Source organism: Mesocricetus auratus, unplaced genomic scaffold (assembly GCF_017639785.1).
Source record: "Mesocricetus auratus isolate SY011 unplaced genomic scaffold, BCM_Maur_2.0 Super-Scaffold_100676, whole genome shotgun sequence".
NCBI classification, from domain to species: domain Eukaryota; kingdom Metazoa; phylum Chordata; class Mammalia; order Rodentia; family Cricetidae; genus Mesocricetus; species Mesocricetus auratus.
In genome coordinates this window covers 173,653,542-173,678,478 of record NW_024429266.1, presented here as the reverse complement: position 1 = coordinate 173,678,478, position 24,937 = coordinate 173,653,542, and the positions used below count along the sequence as shown (strand labels likewise).

The 24,937-nt window shown below is 47.5% G+C and overlaps 1 protein-coding gene across 2 annotated transcripts; it reads right to left on the bottom strand.

The window, feature by feature from the left end:
- Nucleotides 1-1,719: 1,719 nt before the first annotated feature.
- On the bottom strand, nucleotides 1,720-24,459 carry Cpne9 (copine family member 9). 2 transcript variants are annotated; one of them, XM_040738414.1, is made up of 22 exons: nucleotides 24,230-24,459; nucleotides 23,665-23,705; nucleotides 23,510-23,556; nucleotides 23,317-23,420; nucleotides 22,779-22,815; nucleotides 22,548-22,550; nucleotides 22,270-22,346; nucleotides 17,339-17,402; nucleotides 17,118-17,221; nucleotides 16,880-16,984; nucleotides 15,160-15,201; nucleotides 14,823-14,898; nucleotides 14,685-14,738; nucleotides 14,194-14,255; nucleotides 13,807-13,853; nucleotides 12,712-12,893; nucleotides 12,353-12,480; nucleotides 6,247-6,349; nucleotides 5,166-5,223; nucleotides 4,920-4,994; nucleotides 4,747-4,820; nucleotides 1,720-2,110 (listed from the first exon to the last, which is right to left on the bottom strand). In XM_040738414.1, the coding sequence occupies exons 1-22, from the start codon at nucleotides 24,295-24,297 to the stop codon at nucleotides 1,925-1,927; spliced, it is 1,737 nt and encodes a 578-aa protein (XP_040594348.1). In that variant the 5' UTR covers nucleotides 24,298-24,459; the 3' UTR covers nucleotides 1,720-1,924. The 2 variants fall into 2 exon arrangements, with proteins under 2 accessions (XP_040594348.1, XP_005066209.1); XM_005066152.4 differs by lacking the exon at nucleotides 4,920-4,994 and having other exon boundaries at nucleotides 24,230-24,458.
- Nucleotides 24,460-24,937: the final 478 nt, after the last annotated feature.

The following is a 24,937-nucleotide window of genomic DNA, read 5'->3' as shown; positions in this document are numbered from 1 at the left end:
CCGAGGGACGCCACGGAAGCCGCAGGGGCCCGCAGTTATGGGCAGGGGCGGGGCGACGGAGGAAGAATAGGCCGGTATGGGCGGGGCTTGTGTCTAGGAGGCGGAGCCTCCGGAAAGCGGCGCCTTGATGCTACTCGGCGGCCGGAAGAGTGGGCCCGAGGCTCCCGAGAAAGACAGGGCGGAGCTTTGGATGAGCTTGGAAGGTGGAGCTGAATCAGGGAGAAAGACACAACTAGGAAAGAACCCCAACAAAGCTGCAGGGAAAGGGCGGGACTTAGGGAAGCAAGGGGCGGGGCTGCAGACGTAGTGTGGAACGGAAAGGTGACGAGGCGGAGGGAAGGCGTGGCTCAACGATGGAACTGAGTTTGGGGAGGTTCCTGGTGCTTTACGGTAAAGCGGAGGGATTTAGATTGGCAGCGCTAGACTACATGGTTACTGGTTGCTGATTGGAAGACGGTGTCAAAACACACAGCCCATTGACTATGACTGACACTTTCAGTGTGAACGTGGGAAAGTTGTAGAATTCTTCTTCGAGTTCCTTGTTTGTAAACCCAGAGCTCGAAAATTCTTCTATCATTTCGTGGGGCTTCAGATAACTTGTACGTCAGGGTCATCATTGTTAAGCAGTGTTTGCAGTTTTGTCATTGAAAGTATGAAAAAAATCTTCCAAGGTGTTAGACTCCCTGAAAACTTCAGTTTTATCTTCATGTAGACTTGGTATTCAGCACACTAAAGCGCTGGTTTTCATACACCACGCCCTTCCATCGACAAATGCCAATAGAACCGGCACTCCAGGAACTTGTTTGTTTAAATCGTGGGGTCTGGAGTAAAACTGGGATTTCTCGTAAATAATGGCTTAGTGTAGCTCAGTCTCGGTTCCTAGTTATCAAATGGGGTAATATATAGTACCTTTGCCCTGGGGTTATGTTAAGGATTAAAACAGATGAGGTCTGTAAATCGTCTAACAGTCTAATGTTTGGACTCGTATTTGCAAAGAAAATACTAGCTATTATACTCATCCAGAAAATTCAAAATTAGCTAGTAATCTCAGCATTCATGAGGGCTGGGATAGGATTGCCTGGACTGCCTATGAGTGCCAGGTGAGGCTGATTACTACACAGCAAGACTTTATCTAAACAAAACAACCAGAATAAATAAGTAAAAGAGTTATATAGGTTTCCCCTGACCCCCATGGAACTGAGGGCTTTGTACACACAAGGCCAGGGATCCATTACTGGCTCTATCACCCGACAGTGCTTTTTCTTTCTTTCTTTTTTTCTTTTTTGAGCCAAGGTTACTCAATGTAGCTCTGAGTGTCCTGAAACTCACTCTGTAGAACAGGCTGTCGCCTCAGACTTAAGAGATCTGCACCACCACTTTTTCTTAAAATTTGTTGCTGTTGTGATTACAGGCTTGTTACTGCTAGGACTGCACTGTTGTCTTAAGGCTAGCTATTTTGGGGTGAGGAACCCCTTTGAGAATTTGATGAAAGCTATGGGTCTCTCCTGAGGAAAAAATATTCAAATACACACACACACACACACACACACACACACACACACGTTTTTTAAAAACTATTTGAAATTTTATATAGAAGTGACTGGATCAGTGTGTTAGGATGGATGCTAACCTAGCTGAAGCTATCTTTGATCCCTCCCTCTAGGTGAGACCCCAGGTGCTGGGTCCCCGAGTCTCCCTCTCCAACACCCATGAAACAGATGAAGTAAGATCTGCTTTATTATTGGCATGAGGCAGGTAGGTGGTGATCATGCCAGGCCTTTCTGTAGTCAGGGGGCAAAAAGCTTTTCAGCCAGCACTGATCACCTGAGATGACTCTTCTGGCGAGGTCCAGAACTCCAGGTACCTTTAGCTTCCAGAGGGTGGGCAGGTAAGCAGAACACTAAGCATTGGATATGTGGAGTCCTCAGGGCTGTTCTGGAGCTGAGGTTGTGCTGGGGTTGGCAGGAGGTGGAGGCCGAGGCTGGATGTCCCTGGTGCGCATGTAGGACAGCAGTTGCTCAGGGATCTCAGCTAGCACATCCTTGGCCAAGCGTGCCATGCTCAGCACCTGGTTCCCCGATCGGTCAACATAATCTCGGAATGGGACAAACTGGGACAGACAAGAAAGGAGCTGTAGGCTCTGGCCAAGGGAGTGGTTAGCACTCAGGTTTCACCTTTGACCCCTAACATGTCTTTCCAAGTACCACTCTTCTCCCTTAATATCGAACTGTTTTCTACATCTGTTTTTTCCCACCCACTCCCTACCTCTGACCCCACTTTCTATTCACTGTCAACTCATTTTAATTTGGCTTCATCTAGCACTGCTAATGTCATCCGTAGCCCTATGAAGCTAAACCAGTGCAGTGGGTAGTAATTTTCAGTATTCATCTTTCTGAGAGTCTCGTTAGCTTTATCACTTTTGAATACCATCTTGCTAGATACATCCCACTTCTTTGTGTGGGACACTGGTGACTGAACCCAGGATCTTGTGTATGCAAAAGCTCTCTACCACTGAACCACATCTGCAGCCCCATCCCACTCCTGACACCCCACTCTTTCCTACTTTTCTGGAAGCTGTATTCCATCCCACCTCCCCCACCCCCACCCCCTACCCCCACCCCCCCACCCCTGTTCCCTTGGGTCTTCCTGTGCTCTCAACCTATTCCCTCCCCTCCAGGGTTTCTCCATGTAGCCCTGGCTGTCATAAAGTAGCCCTAGCTAGTCATTTCGTAGACCATGCTGGCCTTCAGAGAGGTCCACTGCTTTGCCTCCCGAGTGCTAGGGAAGAGTGGATGGGAGCGTGGGAGAGCAGGCGAGTTGTTGCGATTGAAAGGGGAGGGGCAGTCTGCCTGGGAGAGGAGGTTGGTAAAAGGAGGAAGAAAGACGCCCCTGGAGCCCCATATTTACCTCTGTCCTTGGCTGCTTCTTTTGTTGTTTTGTTTCAACTTGGGATCTCACTGTGTGTAATCCTCCTGTCTCAGACTCCTAACATGTTAGGGCTGTAGCCACTGCCTAACCCCGGCCCAGAACCACATATTTAGTTGCTAACACTACTTCTTCTTTTGGTTATCACAGATCCCCCAAGGCCAGTGTCACTAGTTAAATATCAGACCTTCTTGCTCTACCACCTACCCTAGCTTTCCTCTACCCAGCCAGTGGGACATCGCTCACTGGAAAACTGTTACTCGTTCTTGAAGTTGCCGCTCAATTCCTTATCACTGTCCTAACAAGTTATCAAGTCTTGTAACATGGTAAGTCTCTTGTTTTTGTTTTGTTTTGTTTTTGTTTTTGTTTTTGAGATAGCCTAGACTGGCTTGGAACTCTCAGTCCTCCTACCTTAGACTCTGAATACAGGAATTCAGGAATTACATGCATGTGTACACACACACACACCACACACAACACACACACCCCTCCATGAACAGCTCTTAAACAATTTTTCTTTTTTTTCAGACGGGGTCTCATTTAGGACTCACACTGGCCTTGATCTCACTGTATAGCAAAATGGCCTTGAAGTTTGAGAAGTGATTTCTTATTGTCATTATTATTGTATATATTCAATGTGCATGTGTGAATGCAGGCACGAGTGGGCCTCAGTGCACACGTGGAGGGCAGAGAACAACTTTAGAGTGGGTTCTCTCCTAACATGGGATCTCAGGAATCTAACTCAGCAAGTACTTTTAACCCCCACCTCACTGGCCTGACCTTGAACTTCTTATTCTCCTGCCTCCACCCCAAGTGCTGGGCTTGCAGGCACATGTTTGGTTTATGCAGAGCTGGAGATCAAACCCCGGCCTCATGCTCAGTAGACAAGTACTCTACTAACGGAACTGCCTTCTAGCCTTTAAACACCTTTTGAATTGGTTCCTTCTGACCATGACCATTGTTCTGTCTCCACGCATCCCCAGTCATCCTTGCTGCTTGCTAATGGATTCCTGGCTTATCCCTGGCCCTGCCACAGCACACCACAGGGCAGCAGCCGGGGAAATTCTTTTACAGTGTCATTTGAGCTGGGCATGGCGGCACACATCTATAATCTTAGCACTTAGGAGGCTGAAGCAGTAGGACTGCCATGAATTCTGAGCTAGCCAGGGCTACACAGAAAGTTCTGTTAAAAATCAATAAATAATACACAGATGGATATATAATTAAGAATGCATTCAGCCTATCAAACCTTAGATAGTTACCATAGCAGACAACCCTGTCAGTCTTGTCTGAGCCTCTGGCAGGTCTTAAAGGTTGTTTCTCTGCCTGTGAAGCTGATACCTTCCTCAGGTTTCAATTCCATGTCAACATCACAGCCTCACAGAAGCCTTCCCTGGCTACTGTGGGCTTTTAACAGCAGCATTTGCTTGTTGGGCTGTCTGTGTAATACTGGTCATCTCCGCTAGAGGGCAAGGACATGGCCCTCCTATACTGACCAACCTTCAGAATAGCTGCAACCTGCTTTATCCACCCAAAAGAACTGTTCAAAGCCTGATGACGTGTTGCAGCACTGTAACCCAGCACTCTGGAGGCTAAGGAAGGAGGGTCAGAAGTTCCAGACCAGCCTGTGCTACCTAACAATGTCTTGTCTCACAAGTAAAGCAACAGCAACCAAACAAAAAAGGAACTTGCTCTATGAATGAGGAAGGTTTGAAAGAGTGAAGGGAAAAAGGTAGTGACTAGGAAGGAGTAAGGGGAGTAGATCCTAGGAAGCCTTTCCTTCTTCTTATTTCTCTGTGCTTTCATTACTCTTGGGGCTACCTGAACGATGTCCCGCTCTGCATACCGTCCCCTGGAGGACACGCGTACGTCATCACCGTCCAGTTCTTCCATTGCTGCAGAACAGACAGGCAGGCATCCTTAGATGGGTCTCTCCAACTCCAACTTATTCTTCCCTTCCCCATTAGAGCCCTTCAAAGTCCTCGTGAGGAGACCTGATGCGTGCATCCACGGTGGTGTGGAATTGTTGTTATTATCCTTACTATGCCTTCCTTCCTGCATGTCCCATTCTGGGAAGGCAGACAAAAGTGTTATACCATCAGCCATGGTTATGGAGAGGAAACATATTTGACTTCATCAGGGTGCCAGTTTGTCCTGTCTGTGAGAAAGGACCTGAGTGCCTAGATCCCTCCTGCTCTCCAGTTCCTAGTCCTGCCATGAACATACACCATTCCACTTACCCTCAAACATGGCAGGTCCGACACCGACAATGATGATAGACATGGGCAGTGAGGAGGCCTGTAGGGAGAGGAATGGCTGAGTAAGCAGCTGTAACAGGGAAGTGACTAGGGCGTCTGTATGTGTCATATGCTCCTTGGTTCCAGACTATCTCTGAATGCATAGCAGGTGCCTTTTGTGGAACATATAGCCTACTGATTTATATCTATTATCTTGTTTGTTTGAGACAAAAGCCTCACTCTATCTCAGGCTGACATTTAATATTTCCAGTATCATTTAAAAAAGGTTTTCTTGACAGACATGGTGACATTCATCTACAATCTTAATACTCATGGGGCTGAGGCAGGGGGATCACCACAAGTTCCAGACTACCATGGGTTAAATAATGAATAAATAATGAATTCTAGGCCAGTTGGAACTACAGTGTAACACCCCATTTTAAAACAAAACAAAGAAACCCTAATGACAGCAAAATAGTCATATTAGGCATGGAAAATATGCTTATTCTCCAAGACTCAGGAGGCAGAAGCAGGAGGATCAAGGTGATTTCAAGGCTTGGTCCTTTGCTAGTTCCAGGTTGTCTAGAGCTGCGTAGTCAGGCCTTGACTCAAAAACAAACGAACAAGCCCCCAAACTAAATCCCCTCTAAACCCAACAAACCAACAAACAAAAGTAGAAAGGCATGGTGGCTCACACCTCTACCCCAGCACTTGGGAAGCTGAGGCAGGAAGATTGCCACTTTTCAGGCCAGTCTAGGCTATATAGGGATCCCTGTCTATATAGTAAGACGCTGTCACAAAACAATAATAAAATTAAAATCAAATAAAAATAAAGGGACTCCCCCAGGACAAAGGACATGCATGCTTCATGCTGACTTTAAAGACCCGCATTTCTTAAGCTCAGGTTTCCTTAGTGGGTTCATCTGGCATCATGCTGGGACCTAGAGAGTCAAAGGCAAGTGTTTGTGCCCCAACCAGTAGGCATCTCTGAAACTGGCAAGTGAAGTTGTTAGGATACACATGGAATAAACATCTCAGCCCCTCCAGTGACCCCTCCCTGTCAGGCCTTCCTCCTCAGACTCACGCTGACAATGGCCTCTTTGGTCTGTGTCATGTCAGAGATGACGCCATCAGTGATAATGAGCAGAACATAGTACTGGGAACCATCCGAGATCTTGGCTGCAGCCCTGCATGGAAAGACCAAGGTCTGTATGCAGTGGCCAGCCAGAGAGTTGTAAATGGTGATCATTTACATTTCTAACTCTGCCTCTACAGCCACCATATGAATAGTTGGCAAGACCCAGGGTTTCTGGATCCCACACTCTTTGGCAGACCTGACTGCCCTTGCCTGCCATCTCTCCGTTCTGTACATAAATTTAAGACAGAGTCTCACTCCTGTATCCTGCTGCCTGCTTCCACGTGTCAGGTGCTGGATCACAGTAGTGACCCATCACATGGATCAGCTCCCTTTCCTCTCATCACCAGTGCTGGAGTCCAGGGCTTTTCATTCAGAAAGGGCTGCAGATATCCTCCATCTACCCACTTATTTTACTTGACCTCCCATCTCAGTATCAGTATCGTGTCCTAGGGGGACTGGAAATGACCATCTGTGCTGCCCAATGCATTGGCCCTAGCCACATGTGACTATGAAGATTTAAATCAAGTAAGTTAAACTAAATGAAACATCCCATTCAGTAGTCACTCTAGTTACCTTAAGGGCTCCCTGTCCACATGTGGCTGGTGAATACCATATTGGCAAACATAGATGTAGGCCATTTCTACCACTGTAGGACATTTTCTTAGACAGTGCTGGTAGCTTACCATGATCTCAGAAGACTGAGAAAGGCATGATGACAGTGCAGAGTTAGATGGTTCTGCATGGTGTGCTGAGGTCTGTAGTGGTGTGGGTGAGGAAGCCCCTGTGCCCTCCTGCCCATTCTCATCAGAGGTCTGGCCCTAGTGCTATCTTTTATCACTTGTTCATTTCACAGATAGTCACTGTAAACTGCATTGTGTGGTCACAGAGCTTGGTGCTGAGTGTACACCTAGGAAGGATTTTTCTTGATGTATATGGTTTTTTTTTGGTATTGTTGTTTGAGACAAGGTCTCACTGACCTGAAACTCAATTTGTAGACCAGATTGTCCTTGAACTCACAAAGATCTACCTGCCTCTAATGGCTCAGACCATCACACCCACCCACCTTGCTATATACTTAGTAATAAACTGTCTCATTCCAAATTAAAAGCCTGACTACTGAAGACAGTTCTAAGGACTACACAGAACAGTAACATGAGCTGGCTTAAAACTACTGCATGGCTCAGACTGGCTTCTAAACTCTCAGCAATCCTACTGCCTTGGTTGCTGGGATTACAGGTGTATACTATCTCACCCAGTTTATCCTTTTTTTTTCCAAGATAGGGTTCCTCTATGTAGTTTTGGCTATCCTGGAACTTTGTAGAGCAAGCTGGCCTGGAACTCACAGAGATCTGTCTGCCTCTGCCTCTTGAGTTCTGGGACTAAAGATGTATACCACCACCGCCCAGATTATCCTATTTTTAAAACAAGGAAACTGAAGTTCAGAAACACTAAGCAGCAGTCCCCAGGGGCAAAGGAGCTGGTGTTCATTCTTGTCTGCGCTGGCCTGCTCCTGTGCCCTGCTCCATGTGCCTCACCACCCAGCATCTCCCGAACTTGTCACTCAGCAGCTCTGTCAGCACTGCCAGGCCCTCTCCTGATGAAGGCCAGCTCACCCTGTAGACCCAGCTGAGCAGCCCCTCTGTTGTAACCTGTACTCCTAGCCTCTAGGATGTAGCCCTATCCATTAAGATGGGTGTTCTGGGGGCTGGAGAGATGGTTCAGCGGCTAAGAGCACCAATTGCTCTTCCAGAGGACCAGGGTTCAATTCCCAGCACCCACATGGCAGCGCACAACTGTCTGTCTCTGAGATCTGACACCCTCATACATACATATATGCAGGCAAAATAGCAATGCAAATAAAAATGAATAATTTATTAAAAGAAATAAAAAAGATGGGTGTTCCACTTTTCTAAGAGGTTCCTTATATTTGAGGGTACTGAGGGGGAACCCAAGGATGAATTTGTCCTGTGTGTGGATGAAGCCAGGGGATGAAATGAAGTGCACTCAGAGTTCCTTTTTCAAAACCATAATTAGAGCAAACACAGACACAATGGGAGAAGAACAGAAAGTTTGCATGTGTTTGTAAGATGAAACACAAGACTTCAAAGTCCCTCACAGTCTGACTGCTTTCAGCTGTGCCCTCTATCTCCCTCCCAACACCCTCAGGGAATGCAGTGTCTTACTTTTGCCACCAGGCAACTTGCTAGAAATTTCTGGGGAGCTTTGGCCAAAGAAGTGATGATTTATTTATATTTCATTCTCCTGCACCAAGGCGGGAGCTCCCGAGGGCAAGGACTAAATCCGATTCATCTGTGAGTCCCCAGTGCCCCAGCAGAGAACTGAGCAACAGCAGCTGCCCTTTGAATAGTGATAATGATAATAATAGGAACAGTAATAACTACCGTTACAGCACTTACCAAGGGCTAGCACTCTTGTGAGTGCTTGACGTATGCTAAGGAGTCCTCATAACAGCCCTGCAATGTGAATATTCTTAGCATTCGCATTCTCATTTTACAGAGTGGTAAGAGAATTGACCAAAGCCACAAAGCCAGTATATGACACTGTATGATCAATGTACTGGGGTAATAGCTCAGTTGGTAGCCTGCCTAGCTCTAGGCTGGGGGTTTGCTCCCCAGCACCACATAAGTTGAGTTTAGTGGGGGCACACCTGTAATCCCAACACTGGAAAGGTAGGGAAGCAGAGGCAGGGGGATCAGGAGGTGTATATTATCCTTGGATACATCAAGTTGAGATACAGGAGACCCTGTCTCAGAGAGAGAGGGAGGGAGGGAGGGGAGAAGGGAGAGAGGGAGAGAGCACTGATGTATTAACTATTCCAGAATCTACATTTTTGATAGAATTACCCTTAAATGAATATTTACTAAATAAATGAGTGAATGAATCAGTGTAGTTGCCCAAGATAAGGTCTAAGAAGTCTGTTTCATAAAAATAACAAAATGATCAGACTCCAAAATTAGTGACAAACATTGATTGTGAAATATTATGTGATCTGATTGTAACACATTCTGTCTTTTATTTTTCCTTTTTTGTTTAAGAGAATGTTTCACTATGTAGTCCTAGCTAGCCTGGAATTCACTATGTGGACCAGGCTGACTTCAAACTCAATAGATCCGTCTGCTTCAGCCTCCCCAGTGCTGGGACTAAAGGTGTGCACCATTATGCCCTGCTTTTATTTAAAATGTTCACTTCCCTGTCCTTAAGATTTTTTACAGGAATATTGTTAGTTTTATAATTAAAGTAACTAATATCTTCATTATGTACCAGAAAGAAGTAGGGAACCAATCTTCTATAGGGAATGGGAAGTTTATGGACCTAAAAATCTCTCAGAAAACCTTTACTATGTATTTTTGTTAGTTTTTTTTGAGATGGGGGTCACCTGTAGCCCAGGCTATCCTTGAACTCATTCTATAGCTTTGGAAGAACCTGAGCTTCCAATTCTCCTGACTCTACTTCCAAAATGCTAGGATTACAGACATGTACCACCACACCTGGTTTATGGAGTGCTGAGGGCTGATCCCAGAGCCTCATGCAGGCTAGGCAAGCTCTCTGCCAACTGAGTATACCCACACCTTCCATTTACTGCCTTTACTCCCATTCCTTTACTCCCAGGCTCCCTAAGACACTTTGTTTTAGCTAGATCTCCTTAAAGATTTATTTATTTTATATACGAGTACTCTATCTGCATGTATGCCTTTATGCCAGAAGAGGGCATGACATCCCACTACAGATGGTTGTGAGTCACCATGTGGGTGCTGGGAATTGAACTCAGGACCTCTGGAAGAGCAGCCAGTGATCTTAACTGCTGCGCCATCTCTCCAACCCTCTTAGCTAGATCTCTTTTATTCAGCATGCAATGGTTAATTTGTTTTGTTTTTGAGACAGGATGTCCATATATAGCTCAGACTGGCTTTGAATTTGATGTCCTCTTGCCTCAGCTCGTAAGTATGGGAATTATAAGTGTGTGCCACCATTTCTGCCATTACTTTTTCTTTGTTTGTTTTTTGAGACAGGGTTTCTCTGTATAACTGTCCTGGCTGTCCTAGAACCTGCTTTGTAGACCAGGCAGACTTTGAATTCACAAAGATTTGTCTGCCTCTGCCTCCCGAGTGCTGGGATTAAAGGTGTGTGACACCACCTGCTGGTGAATCTGGGTTTTCATTGCTTATATTTATTATGAAATTTTGCATAGTTTTAACCTATCACGTATCGTGTACTTTATGGGTCAGATATTATACTGTTACCTCTTATATAATTATCTATCTATCTATCTATCTATCTATCTATCTATCTATCTATCTGTCAATCACAGGCTAAAGAGATGGCAGAGGTTAAGAGCACTGGCTGTTCTTCCGGAGCTCTGAGTTCAATTCCCAGCAACCACATGGTAGTCCACAACCATCTGTAATGAGATGCCCTCTTGCCGGGCGTTGGTGGCACACGCCTTTAATCCCAGCACTCAGGAGGCAGAGGCAGGCGGATCTCTGTGAGTTCGAGGCCAGCCTGGTCTACAAAGTGAGTTACAGGACAGCCTCCAAAGCTACAGAGAAACCCTGTCTGGAAAAACCAAAAAAAAAAAAAAAGAGATGCCCTCTTCTAGCCTGCAGGCATACATGCAGGCAGAATACTGTATGCATAATAAATAGAATACTGTATGCATAATAAATAAATAATTTTTGGGGGGTTATCGAGACAGGGTTTTTCTGTATTGCTTTGGAGGTTGTCTTGGAACCCACACAAAAATCTGCCTGCCTCTGCCTCTCTAGTGCTGGGATTAAAGGTGTATGCCACCACTGCCCGGCTTAAATAAATCTTTTTAAAAAGTAATTTCTTTTTGCTACCTAACTTCACAATAACTTTGCAACTAAATTGCAGGTATGTCATGGCAGCACTTGGAAGGCTGAAGTAGGTGGGTTACTTGGACTATGCATGGTGCTAGAGATCAGCCTTGGCTACATAGTGAGACCTGTGTAAAACACAGACAGACAAAAAGAAGGAAGAGAGGCAGGCATTGGTGGTGCATGCCTTTTATCCCAGCACTCGGGAGGCACAGGCAGGTGGATCTCTGTGAGTTTGAGGCCAGCCTGGTCTACATAGTGAGTTCCAGGACATCCAGGACTACATACTGAGACTCTGTCTGAAAAAAAAAAGTACCCAAAGAACAAAAACAAGCAAACAAAAAGAGTCTGTGGTGGTTTGAATAGGAATGGCCCCCATAGGCTTATATATTTGAATGTTTGGTGATCAGGGAGTAATTCTATTTAGAAGGATTTGAAGGATTAAAGGGTGTGGCCTTGTTGGAGGAAGTGTGTCACTGGGGGTGGGCTTAGAGGCATCACCATGTTTCTCTGTGTGTCTATGAATTAGGATGTAGAATTCTCAGCTACTTCTCCAGTACCATGTCCACCTATGTGCCACCATGATGAAAATGGACAACCTCTAAAACTGTAAGCAAGTCCCCAATTAAATGCTTTCCTTTTATAAGAACTTCCTTGGTAATGGTGTCTCTTTACAGCAATGGCACAATGACTAAGACAGAGGCTAAGCTAACAGCCATGGTAGTGTCACACCTGTAATCCCAAACACTTAGGAGGTGGAGGCAGGAGGATCGGAAATTCAAGGGCAGCCTTGCCAACATAGCAAGTTCCAGGACAGCCTGGTCTATATGTGACCCTTTTTCAGAAAAGAAAAGGAAAGAAAGGAAAGGAAAAAGAAAACAAGTTACTTAAGGTCCCTGGTGAGTGCCAGGCACACACCCATGTCTAGTGGCAAAGCCATTGCCATCACCATTGTCCCACAGACTTTTCTGTCTCTTAGGCAAAGCCAAGGCCATCAAGGCCATCTTGTGGCCTGGGATGTGTCTCTCAGGCAGCAGCTAAGGATGTTTCTTGACACTCTTTCTAAGCACCGGCAGAGAGTACTGTCTTGGTACCTGATCCTGGATCACTTCCCAAAACCCAAGTTCACTCAGAGTGTGGGTCTGCCTGTGTCTGAGTCCAATCATTTCCTCCTTTACTGCCACCAGTCCCCTTACCTGGCCACCTGGTTGATGACAGGAGCAAAGTAGGTGGGACCATAGAGCTGCACTGTGCGCAGACTCTGGAAGTAACTCTCCAGCACGCCCTCAATGCCTGCACAGCTGGGGTCCTCATCATTGTTGTTCTGACAAAAAAGAGGTTCAGCCAAGCTAAGGCCACACAGAGGACACCCAGGAGTGCTCTGATCCCAGCTCACTCCCACCCTAAGACCCTTTCACATCTTTTCCACACCCCCTCACCGCCCTGTCCTGTCACTGTCTCACAGCTCCTCCTTGGCTGTGCCCTTCACAAAGCATTAACAGAAGTGATCCGTCAACTGAGGGGCACTGAGTGGAGGCTCTGGCCCATACTGTACCAGGGGGAACTGGTGCGAGATCCGCCCCTCTGGGGGCAGCTTGGCCCCAAAGCCATAGGCTGGGAAGAGCTTGTCACTGTCGTAGTCCTGAATGATCTCTCCCACTGCCTTGAGGGCCATGGCATAGGCGCTGAGCTGGTAGGGACTCATGTAGTGCAGCGAGGTAGGCTGCAGGGGATTCCCTGTAGAGACACAGGCGCTCAGACCTCACAGTCACCTGCCCAACCTTGTATTCATCCACCCACCAATCAATTTCTCTACCTCTACCCATGAACTCCCTCAGTCTGTGTGTGACTCCATCATCCATCTGTTCCTGCACCCTTCTTGAAACTCTCACTTGCTTCTGTATGTCTTATACACTGTATTTCATGGTCGCCCATCTACCCACACATCCTCCCATCCATCTGCCAGGCGGCAAATTCAGTTTTCAACTTGTTTGTTCATTTCAATCCATCTACTTTTGTATCATCTCATCTATCCATGCAGTCAGCCTCTTGCATACCTGTTATTTCTCTTCCTTTCCATCTTCAGAATAGTCTATCTATTCAGCCATCCCTGCCCATTCCATTCTTTTTTCATATGGATCCATTCCCCTGCCTGATTCTCCTAGCCAATGTGCCTGTCTGTTACTTCCTCAACTTAAAACAGCTGTTTGCCTATACAGGCATGCACACACCTACATGCCCCTTGGTGCACTCATTCACCAATCCTCCCCATGATTATTCCTTTATTTGTCCATTGATTAATTATCCACTACCTATTAATTTATCCTTGTAAGTAACCACCCACCAATCCTTTTATCCTCTCCTGATAACCACATTTTCTCCCACCCCATTCATTTCCTCACTGGCCAAATGAGAAATCTAGATTTTTAACCTTATCTGACTGGATACCCATCGTATTCCTGTACCCTCTGTCCACCTTTGAACCCAGTACTTTCCCTTCACCACTCCTGTTCAAGTGCCATCCTGGTTTGACTTTATATAAGTATAGTTTTCTTGGGTAGTTAAAGTCTTAGCCCAGGTAGGAATCCAGGCCAATCTTTAACGAATCCCTTAGACTCTACACATCCCCACAACCTCACCCTTGTCTCACCATTGGAAGCAGTGAAGTCAATAGCTACTGTGAAGTTCAGCTGTGTCCTAGTGGAGAAGCAGATGGGTCGATTAGTGAGGGACCAATACCTCTGACATCAGTATTTCCCAAACACAGACTCATGTTAAACTGCAGATTGTAATTCAGGCAGTCTGGGTGGAGTCAACAAAGAACCAAGTACTGCTGCTGGTTCATGGCTCACACTTTGGCTGATTATTCTCATGACTAGGGTATTGTATGTAGTTTAATGTAACACTGTGATCCTGAAATAATAACTAAAACATCTATTTTACAGAGGAGAAAAGTGAAATTCAGAGAAGCGAAGTTCATTGGGCCCTGACCATTCACAAGTGAGAAAACTCACTGCTGGCTTGGCCCATGACTCACCCTCCCTTGATGTAATCCACAAAAGTGAATTCTGAGTCCACAGAGAAGGAAAGGAGTGTCACCTGTGGGACACAAGAGGCAGCCCTGCCACTTTTGCAAGCACAGCTGAGTGGCAGAAGAGGGGAACCTAGTAGAGCTTTGGAGAAAAGAGCATGATGGGACATGCATTTTCCACTCCTGCCCAGCTTCTCCCACCCTGCCCAGTCTCTGAAAAAATAAAGGGAGAAGCTGTCATTGTATCCTGGGATTTCCAAAAGCATTTCACATTTGGAAATGCAGTTTAGGGTGTTTTTTAAAATTCTGCAAAAGTGTAACAATAGGAAATTTTCCTGTGTGAGAAAGAACAGGATCAATGGTGTCACCTTGTCCTCAGCGTTACTGTCCTAGGTAATCTGTGTCTACTGCCTTATCCTACCCCATTCTCTGTCTTGCATGTCACCACTGACAGAAACAGAAGGATCTGGGGAGGCCAGAGTTCAGGGAATACTTACAGTCCCCGAGTTGGTATATTTCTTTTTCTTACATTTCTTCCGAGGGTTAAGTACCTAAGTAGAGGATGGTGACAGTGACTATGATACCCAGCTGCCTAGGACAGAGCACCAGGCAAAACAACAGGGCCACACTCTCACCTCATACACTGTGAACTGATTCTGGGCCTTGCTCAGCTCCCGGTAGCTGGTTGTGAATTCACCGATGAAGTCATGGCTGCAATGAGGCCATGGGTGGGTAAGCAGAATCCTAGAGCTCCTAATTTGGGCTAAGGACAGTAGGGCTGGGGCCAGATGGGGAAGAAAAAGGTGGAAGACAGTGTGCCAGAGAGCTATCTAGTAAGTCAGCTGTGGCTGTGTGTCTGTCATCACCCTTCTGGCTCCCAGAACTGCTGTGAGGTTCCTAGCCAATGTACCACATGGTCTAGGAACCGCACCAGTGAGCACAGGACATAGAGCACATCAGCTCATTATCTACCTTCCATCTCGGTCCCAGTCATAGACGTCGATCTTCACTGTTCTGAAACACACATGACAAATCCAGACATGGGCTGTGTGTACACCCAAACCCTAGGGACACCACAGCCACCTACCCACACTCTAGTCATTCCCCCATCCGTCTGTCTGTCCTATCAGTTGCTCATTTTCAACCTTCTGCCCTTTCATTCAGCACATACCTGACCACTTACTTTGTTACCATTGTTGTTACGGAAACCCCCCTTCCCCCCTCACACACACACACAAACACACACATACAAACACACACACACACACACACTCACACATGTCATTTGAATCTCACTTTATTCCAGGCAGTGTTCTGAGTGCTTTCAGACTGTCTCATTTAATGTAACAAATATTCTCTATAAGTACTATTGTTCATGTTTCTGTATAAGAAAGTTACCATTACCCTCCCCCTACTCCACACCCCTGAAATCTAAGTAACTTGGCTAAGATTTCATAGCTAGTAAGTGCCTGAGCTGATATTTAAAGCCAGATATCCTGTTTCCAAGGCCTTAGCTTACCCTCCCTCTCTTTTCTCCCCTCTCCCTTTTTTCGGAACGTCATTTTTCCCTTCAACAGTCTTGCTGTATAACCAAGGCTGGCCTTAAACTCAAGATCCTCTTGCCTCAATCTATTGAGTCCTGAGATTACAAACATGTGTCATCACACCTGGATCCAAAGACTTTGTCCCTTATCTCATATATTTGTTAAGTTCAGCCCATCAAACTATTGATGTAGTCATCCATTTACTCATATATATGCCAATACAATTACCTATTAAGCTATCTCTATTCACCCATCAAACTATACAGCCCACCATTCACCAACTCTAATACATACAGTCGTCCATCTGTCTGCTCATCTACTTACTTAAATACCCAACCATATTAACTTCTGTCTATACATTTGCATAACCATCCATTAAGGTGCCCTTCAGTCCTTCCACCCACCAATATCTGTACCTCCCACTCAGTAGTTCCTTTGGGTCAGCCACCTCCTTTAACACATCCATCAACTGATTCATCCACTAATCATCTATTCATCCATTTATGATTCATCTCTCTGGCCATCAATCCACTTGTCATTGTACCTTTCCTTTTCTATTCTACTTGATTTTTCATTCATGTGTCTAGTCATTTGTCAACTCTTACATGGTCATCTATCACATCTCCATTTGTTAATTATCCATCCTCAACCCATCTGCTGATATACCTCCTGGTCTAATATTCTATTCATTTTCTATGCTTTCATCATTTCCTTCTCTACCCACCCACCACCCCTTTATATATCCATTCACACACACAGCCCACCATTCAGTTTCTCCACAGTATCCAACCATTCCCAGTTTATCTGCCCATCGGACTGTGTATTCTTTTTTTTTTTTTTTTTTTTTGTTTTTTTCAAGACAGGGTTTCTCTGTTTGTTTTGGAGGCTGTCCTGGAACTCGCTCGGTAGACCAGGCTGGCCTCGAACTCACAGAGATCCGCCTGCCTCTGCCTCCCTAGTGCTGGGATTAAAGGCGTGCACCACCAATGCCCGGCCAGACTCTGTATTCTTATATCTGCTCACTCATTTGTTCACCTGCTCTTTCATCTACTATTCCTCATTCTGGGGTTTGGGAACCTCATTCTTTTTTCAGAGGGAGCCTCACTCATGTCCTGCTCCCTGAAAGAAGAACTGATGTTGAACCAGACCTGTCATAGTCTCCATTGCACAGTGCCCGCACAGGGATGCTGAAGGGCTGCCAGACTGGGTTCAGGGTGTTTTTCACAACCTCTGTCTTGTGGCAGATGGTGAACCTGTAGGGAGGCAGGAAACTGGAAAATGCCTTGAAGTGGCACTGAGACCACTACTTATAGGGATTCCCAAGATTCCCCACTCATTAAGCATGGGCCACATTCCTAGTCTCCATGTTGTATGGGGGTGACTCACGTGCCATCCTCATTGCTCCTGTAGAACACAAGGAAAGGGTCTGACTTTCCAAAGAAGTCCTTTTTGTCCAGCTTGTTTGCACACAGCTGCATGGTGGCAATGTCCTAAGGATCAATAGAGTGGGGCTGTTGAGACCCAACTAGCCCAGAGTCTTCAGAGGGTCCAGGGAAGGAGTCTGGGGAATGAAGGAGTTTGTGGTCTAGTGTGTGGCCTTTACTGACCCGACAGTTGCTGAGCTCCTCAGCAGTCAGCAGTATGGTCCCACACTTCTTGCCTGGCACACCCCTGGAAGCAGAAAAGGCCCCTTAGAGAGAGGAGGGAGGGTGGACAGCAGAGCTGAGGTGATCAGTCTGGGTTTCTGTGGGCCAGGGTATTCAGTTTTCCATTTGCCGACACTCCCCTAAGTGTGCCCCACTTCTATTCTGAGTGGTCCTGGTGGGAAAAGGCCTGCTTTGACTGGGGTGGTGTCTAAAATGTGGTAGGCAGGTGCAAACTAGCCTAGGGGGTATCACATGAATAGCCGTGTGACAAAGGCATGTAGTAGACTCGGGGATTTTATCATTTTCAGGCTGCTTGACCCTGGCAAGTTACTTCTCCTTGAGGGTATTATTTCTCTCTATGAAATGGGAATGGTAAGCAGGTGTGAAGAGATCTGAGCGAGTGCCAGGAGGCATGTGATCTGTAAGCCTTGTACATGTGAAAGGTACATTCTTCAAACAGCCTTGCCTGCCTATAGCGGGCCAAGCACGGTGCTAGATTGGGAGGGGCCAGAGGGAACTCTGCAGATCTGCCAGACTCTGGCAGGGAGCTTCTAGGCAGCAGCCTGCCCAATGCTATAGACAAGTGCAGTGTGATGAGCAGTTTCTGAATGGGGAGAGGGATTTCTGGTTACACCAAGAGGCAAAACCTTGCTTTTCTTTTTGAAGATGGGAGGGAAGATTCAGAAAGCTATAGAAGGGGGATCAAAACATTGAGGCTAGTCTGGGCTGTCCAAGTGAGACTCTGTTTCAACAAACGAAACATAGCTGGGCATGGAGCCTATGCCTGTAATTTCAGCACATGTGAAGTTGAGGCAGAAGGATTGCTGTGAGCCTGATGCCAGCCTGGGATACACAATGAGTTACATAGCAAGGCCATGTCTCAAAGCAAAAGCCCAAAATGCAGGCAGTAACACCACCACTTCCACCCCCCCCCAAACAACAAAGGACTTAAACAAAAATGAAAAAGACAAAGGAAGTTTTATTCTCTCCTGGACCCAGAAGGGCTATTTCCCTGTGCTGGTAGGGTGGATCCAGGAATCCCCATTCCTGATTTGCCTTGGGTTCCTAGGCATTAAGGGACCTTGTTGATAGAGGCCTGTGATCGTGAGTCCCAAAGGGACTCAAAGTGTACAGGGGAAGCTATTCCAGGTAGCCCCAGGGATGGCAAGTTGGGTTAATGGATAAAGGGATGAAGGCACTTGCTACCCAGCCTGGCAACCTGAATTTGATTCCCAGGACATACTTGGTAGAAGGAGGGAATCAACTCCCACTAGTTATCCTCTGATTTCTACATGTGTGCCGTGGCACATGTGTGCCTGCTTCCTTACAAATAAAAAAGGAAAGTCCTGGGTTCAAGTCCTGGCTCTAACTTGATGTGTGATTTTCCCTATCTTTTTTTTTTAATTTTTTTTATTTATTTATTATGAATACAACATCTTGCCTCCATGTATGTCTGCAGGCCAGAAGAGGGCACCAGATCTCATTATGGATGGTTGTGAGCCACCATGTGGTTGCTGGGAATTGAACTCATGACCTCTGGAAGAGCAGACAGTGCTCTTAACCTCTAAGCCATCTCTCCAGCCCCCTATCTTTTTTTTTTGTTGTTGTTTTTTGTTTTTTGTTTTTTTCGAGACAGGGTTTCTCTGTGGCTTTGGAGGCTGTCCTGGAACTCACTTTGTAGACCAGGATGGCCTCGAACTCACAGAGATCCACCTGCCTCTGCCTCCTGAGTGCTGGGATTAAAGGCGTGCGCCACCAACGCCCGGCGATTTTCCCTATCTTTAAAGTGAGAGAGCTTAGCTGAGCATGGTAGCCCACACTTATAATACCAGTACTCAGGAGGCCAGCAGGAGGATCACCTAGATTTAAGGCCAGCTTGGTCTACAAAGCAAGTTTTAGACCAGCCAGAGCTACATAAAAACCTCATCTCAGGGGCTAGAGAGGTGACTCAGCAGTTAAGACCACTGGCTGCTCTCCCAGAGGACTGGGTTCAATTCCAAGCACCTACATGGCAGCTCATAACTGTCTATGACTGTAGTTCCAGGGGATCTCAGTCTCTCACACCAATGCACCTGAAATAAAATAAAAAAAAAACCTTGTCTCATAAAAAATACTAAAAAGGCTAGCCTAGTCTACAGCGTGAGTTGCAGGAGAACAGCCTGGGCTACATGAAGAAACCTTGTCTCAAACAACAACAACAACAACAGAATTAAAATAATAAATAAGTAAATAAAAAGAACTATTTTTTTAGTTTTTTTTCAAGACAGGGTTTTTCTGTGTAGCCTTGGCAATCCTGGAAATTGCTCTGTAGATCAGGCTGGCCTCGAACTCAGCGATCCACCTGACTCTACCTCCTGGATGCTAGGATTAAAGGTGTGTGCTACCACTTCCCAGCTAGCCTTTTAAGTTCCTTCAAATTCTAACCCTGCAAGCTTTAACAGGAGGGTATCTACTGTGGATAGGGCCATTGCCCAGCACAGCGAACCATCCGGCTGTTGACCCCATTGCCTTCCATTCTCCCCATGGTCTCCTCGCCCTCTTCACCCAGAGTGAACTGCAGTCTCCTTTCCTGACTCCTTTTCAGTGCTACTCTCACTTTAATATACTAATTTGCAGAACCTCAGTCCTGTTCAAATCCAACTCTGTCTAACCCTTACTGCACACACAGTAGAGCACGGCCACACAATCTAGCAAACCAGCCTCGATTTTAAACACTTGGCTACAAACCGCAGGTCCTTACCACTGGCCAGTATCTCATAGCCTCTTATGGTCCCTCTCTCTCCAGTTCTGCTACACAGAACTGTCACTCCTCTCTCCTCAAAGCATCAGAGCCTTCTCCCATCCTCTCTCAGCCAGTGACCTGGTTTCCCACTTGCTGACAAAACTGAAGCAACCAGAAGAGATGGTCCACCCACTGCCATGCTACCCTGCCACCAGCATCTTCACCCACATGGCTGAGCCTTCCTACAGCTGCTATAAATGAACTGTCACGTGACTCTTTACCCCTCTGCTAACTACTACCGCACTCGGTCTTGTCTTCGCAAGGACACCACACCAGCAATGTTCCCTCTTCTTTTTCTTTGAGATTCTCTATGGCTAAGGATTGCTTGGAACTGTCTATGCAGCCCAGGATGGCCTCAAACTCGTGGCAGTCCTCCTGTTGAGTGCTTGGATTATAAGCACGAGCTACCACACCTGCCTGTTTTCCCTTCTGTTTATTCCATCAGCATCTCAGTTTCTACTGGCTCAGTCACATCAAATTACAAATGTGTTATGATTTTCCTCATGTTAGAAAATCACAAGCCTACATATTGATACAAAGATGCCACAATGAAATCTATTACTATGCAAATTTAAAAACATAATTTAAAAAATTATAAATCTCCTCTTTTCTTGTGAAAGGTTCTCATGATATAGCCCAAGCTGACCTTGAACTCCAAAACCTGCCTCAGCTTCCCAAGTGCTGGGATTACTAGATGAGAATCATTTTGTGCGTGTGCGCGCGCGTGTGTGTGTGTGTGTAACTTGTGGGATTTGGTTTTCCCCTTCTATCATGTAGATCATCAGGCATGGTGGCTGTTGAGTCATGTCACCAGCCCTGTAAAACCTATTCCTGACCCCAGGTCTGCCACATACTTCTCTCCCTTTGCAGCAAAAACTCCTTGAAATTTCTCTGGCTCCTATTTCCTTTCCCACCCTCTCCTAGCCTCCACCTCGTTTTTTCAGAGCCAGCAGTGATATGAAGGTCATTTCTAATTCTCATTTTATTTGAGCTGCAGCAGCATTAGGTGTGGTTGGTCCCCTCTCCTCTACTTCCTCCTCTTCCTTCCTTTTATGGTGTTGGGATCAAACCCAGGGCCACATGTATACTAAGGATACAGTCTACACTCCAGTACCTTTCTTAAAAACATAAAAACAACAACTTTTTCTTGCAATGGGAGCAATGTGAGGGGAGGGAATCTGATCTTAAAACTTAGAATCTAATATAACACATGAATTCATGCTGAATCACTCCCTCAAAATTGGCTCATATATTCTCTGTCTCCGTCTGGCAAGGTTTTACTCTGTAGCACAGGCTGGCCTGAAGCTCACTATGTTACCTGGGCAGGTCTCCAACTTATAGCAACCTGCCTGCCTCAGTATCCTGAGCGCTGGGATACAGGGGTGAGCCACCATGCACCAAACCACTAGGCCCTGATTGGGAACTCTCTAACCTGCTGCCTCCTGCCCTGTCTGTCTCGGCTCCACTCTCGCTGGCCAGTTTGCTGTGATGTGGGTTGATTAGGATTGTTTCCTCTATGTTGGCAAGGCTCACTCTTCACGTTCAGGCACTGCTCCAGGGTTACTAGCCTTCCAGTTGACCAAGTGACTGAACATGGCACCCTCTCTCTCCTACCTGCTTTTCTACACCTTCTCTTTGATTCCTCCCTCCATATATCACTTACTATGTCCACTGCCTGTTTTGCACTGATTTCCACCTCCTCCCTCCAACTAGCTTGGCTCACTTTTACAACTTTAGCCCATTAAACAGTGGGTGCGAGGCATGTCCAGTACAGTGGTGGAACAGGTGAATCTAGGGGTGCTCAACCAGGACAAGGCATTGAAATGCGGCTAAGGCATCATCTAGTGAGTGGGTGTAGTGGCAAGACCTGAGGATTTGATCTTATTCCAGGAAGCTTCCCAGTGGAGTGGGGCTTGGAAGAAAGCTTTAAAGATCGAATCAGACTTTGACATTGATTTGAGTGGGATTGGACTTTCTACAGCAGTAAAGGGAGCGAGGCATAGCTCTGCTGGACAGTCTCTGCAGCCCCTACAGACTCTGCTAGCAGCCTTGCTGGGAGACAGTACTCAAAGAGACCCTCCCTCCCCTGGACCCTTTTCCATTCACTCACGTAAGAGGTCGCTCCACACGGCTGCCCTGGCCTCCAATCACCTCTCCTAGGGCCAGGAACGCTTGTCCCAGGAAATCCTGTGCCAAGATAAGGAGTCAGCCAGTCGGGGAGGGACAATGAGTCCCAAGCCCACCAGGTGATGCTGCTGCTCTTGATCAAGGTAACTGAAGTGCATGTGGCAGAGGACCACTGCCAGAGTCACAGGTCAGTGTGTTTTCTGCTTCTTGATGATGATTTCCCAACCAAATTCTTCCGGGTGCAGCCCACTGCATCCTCACCTTCTGCAGGTCCCAGGAAGTAGGCAGGGAAGGAAGAATGGCAGTGAATAAAGCTGGAGCAGACCAGGGGAGGAGCTAGGGGTGGGGACTGGCGGGAGGCCAGAGGGGCTCCTAAGAAGGGTTGATGGGCAGGTGTGTGTGGGTGGGTGGGGGGGCGCAGTTCCGGGAAAGTCCTTTGACAGGTTAGCCTCTCTAAGTGTCCAGGCAACCTGCCAGCTACTGCTGGCTTACCGGTTTGGAGATGTTGGCTTTGGAGTCGACGTTGTACCTGGGAAGAGAGTGGAACCGGTGTGGGGTGGGGCTGGGTGGGAGAAAGTCTGGAAGAGGTTAGGTTCAGTCTTGGTTAAAATTGTGGGTGGAGAGATGACAATAGACCCAAATTCAATCTGGTCTGGTTTGGGACATGTGTGTCAGGGTCGAGAGGGTCAAGCCTGGGGTGAAGTCAAGGTGGAAGCTTGGTGGGAAAGGAGTTGCATGGGAGGGGCTGGAGACCAAGATGGAGCTAAATTAGAAGTCAGGGTTGTAGTCAGGGCCAGGCTTGCGGGGTGAGGGGGTGGGGAGAGACAGGTTGGATCCTGCCAAAGGCGGAGCCAACCTGGTCTGGGGGCGGGGTTGAGACCAGAATGGTGCCCTTTGGAAAAGGGCCTGGGCCGGGGGGAGGAGTCAGGTAGGGAAGGTGAGGCCAGGGGGCGGGACCAGGCAGAATTCCCTGCTGCTCCAGGTTGGGGAGGAGGGGCAGTAGACCAAGACAGGATTCTAGGAGCCTCACACATCGAAGCGGAGATTTTGCTTTTCTTCAAAGAAATAGTCGAGGACGAATTTGCGCACGAAGTCTGGGTTCAGTGTGTTGTCAATCACCTCCGTTCGTCCGAACTGGGCGGGAGGACGAAGGATAAGCGCGGGCAGCTGGGCTGAAGGTTCCCGGGAACAGCCCTGAGCTGGGCTGGGGCTCTGGGACTCACCTCCCGCCACTCCTGGCTGGCCCGGCTCTGCGTGTGAAGCACCACCACTGCGGGTGGGGGCAGGGGAGGGGAGCTCGTCAGGTCAACCCGCACCCCTCACCTCCCCACCCGCTTCTATACCCCGGGTTCCTCCTCCAGGCCCTGGAGCCGCTTACTGGGGTCCGACTTGGAGAAGGTGTCCAGGTCTAGCAGATTCCTAGAGAAAAGCAACAAACAGATGGACAGAGGGCTAGATCATTCTGCAGCCCACCGCCTTGACACAGCCCTAAACTGAGTAGCCGGAAGAGACATGGGGTTCAAATCGTAGTCCCTCCTAGTTACTATCCCCAGTGAGTGTTGGGGTCTACTCTGAGCATTTGGAACCGCACCAAAAATCTCTGCCAATTGGCTTCTTATGTGCTCTCACTGTCTCCAAGGGCCCAGGAAGGCGGCTCGCCCCAGAACTTTGGCCCCTTGTGGCCCAGCTCTTGAGGAATCCGTGCAGCCCACCTTTCCAAACGGTAGGCTTGAGCCCGCTTTTATAGGGTGGGGCTTGCCCAGGGAGACACCCCCCCCCTTCATCCTGCCAGTGACTCCCGCCTTCAGCCTTGGTTCTCTGTTCCCCGCTTCTGGTCATCCTCTCTGTGATCTGGCCCCCTACCCATAGCAAGCTCGGAGCTGCATGGGGCTGGGGCATTGCCAGTACTTAAGCCCCCCCTACGCGGCCCTCTCACTGCTCACCGGCACGACACAGTAATTTCAATCTTGGTGGCCGGGACGCTGCGCTCCGAGGCTCCGCCGAGAGACATGACTGATCCAGTGGCCAAAGCCGAGGGGGATAGGAGGTAGGGCTGCGAGACCCCAGCCGCTTGAGCTAGGGGCCGCCCATGTGCCAAGGCAGCGGTGCTCTCTCCAGCCGTGTGTGCGCTCGGCTGCTGGCGCCCTGACAGTGGCCGCTGGCAGCAGCGGCTCCAGATGGCAGCACAGCCCCGCCCGGCCCTGCGGGCGGCCCCCGCCCCATTGGAGCAGTCTGGATGGAGCTGGTTGGGAACCTCACCCAGACCCCAACTCTGAACTACACTTCCTCTGGAGCCAACACGGAAAGGCTGAAAACTTCAGCACTGTCCATGGTTCTGAAACATTTGGGGTGGCAGGCGGGAGTTGGTGGCCTCCGATCTAGGGGCTCTCAACTTCTCTTCCATTCCCTCTTTCCAGCCCACCTTTGTCTCTGGCTATGAAGCCTACATTTTCCTCTTAATACCTGAGTGACCTTGAACAAGTTACTCAATATTAGTGGTTAAGGATCTAATAGCAGCTACTGGGGTATTTTAAATAGGCTTAGTGACCTCTGGGTATTTACACCAATGGCCTGTCAAATCAGGGCTCTGGGGACATAGCTCATTCAGCACTTGTCTACTGAATGCAAAGCCCTGGTTTCGATCCCTAGAA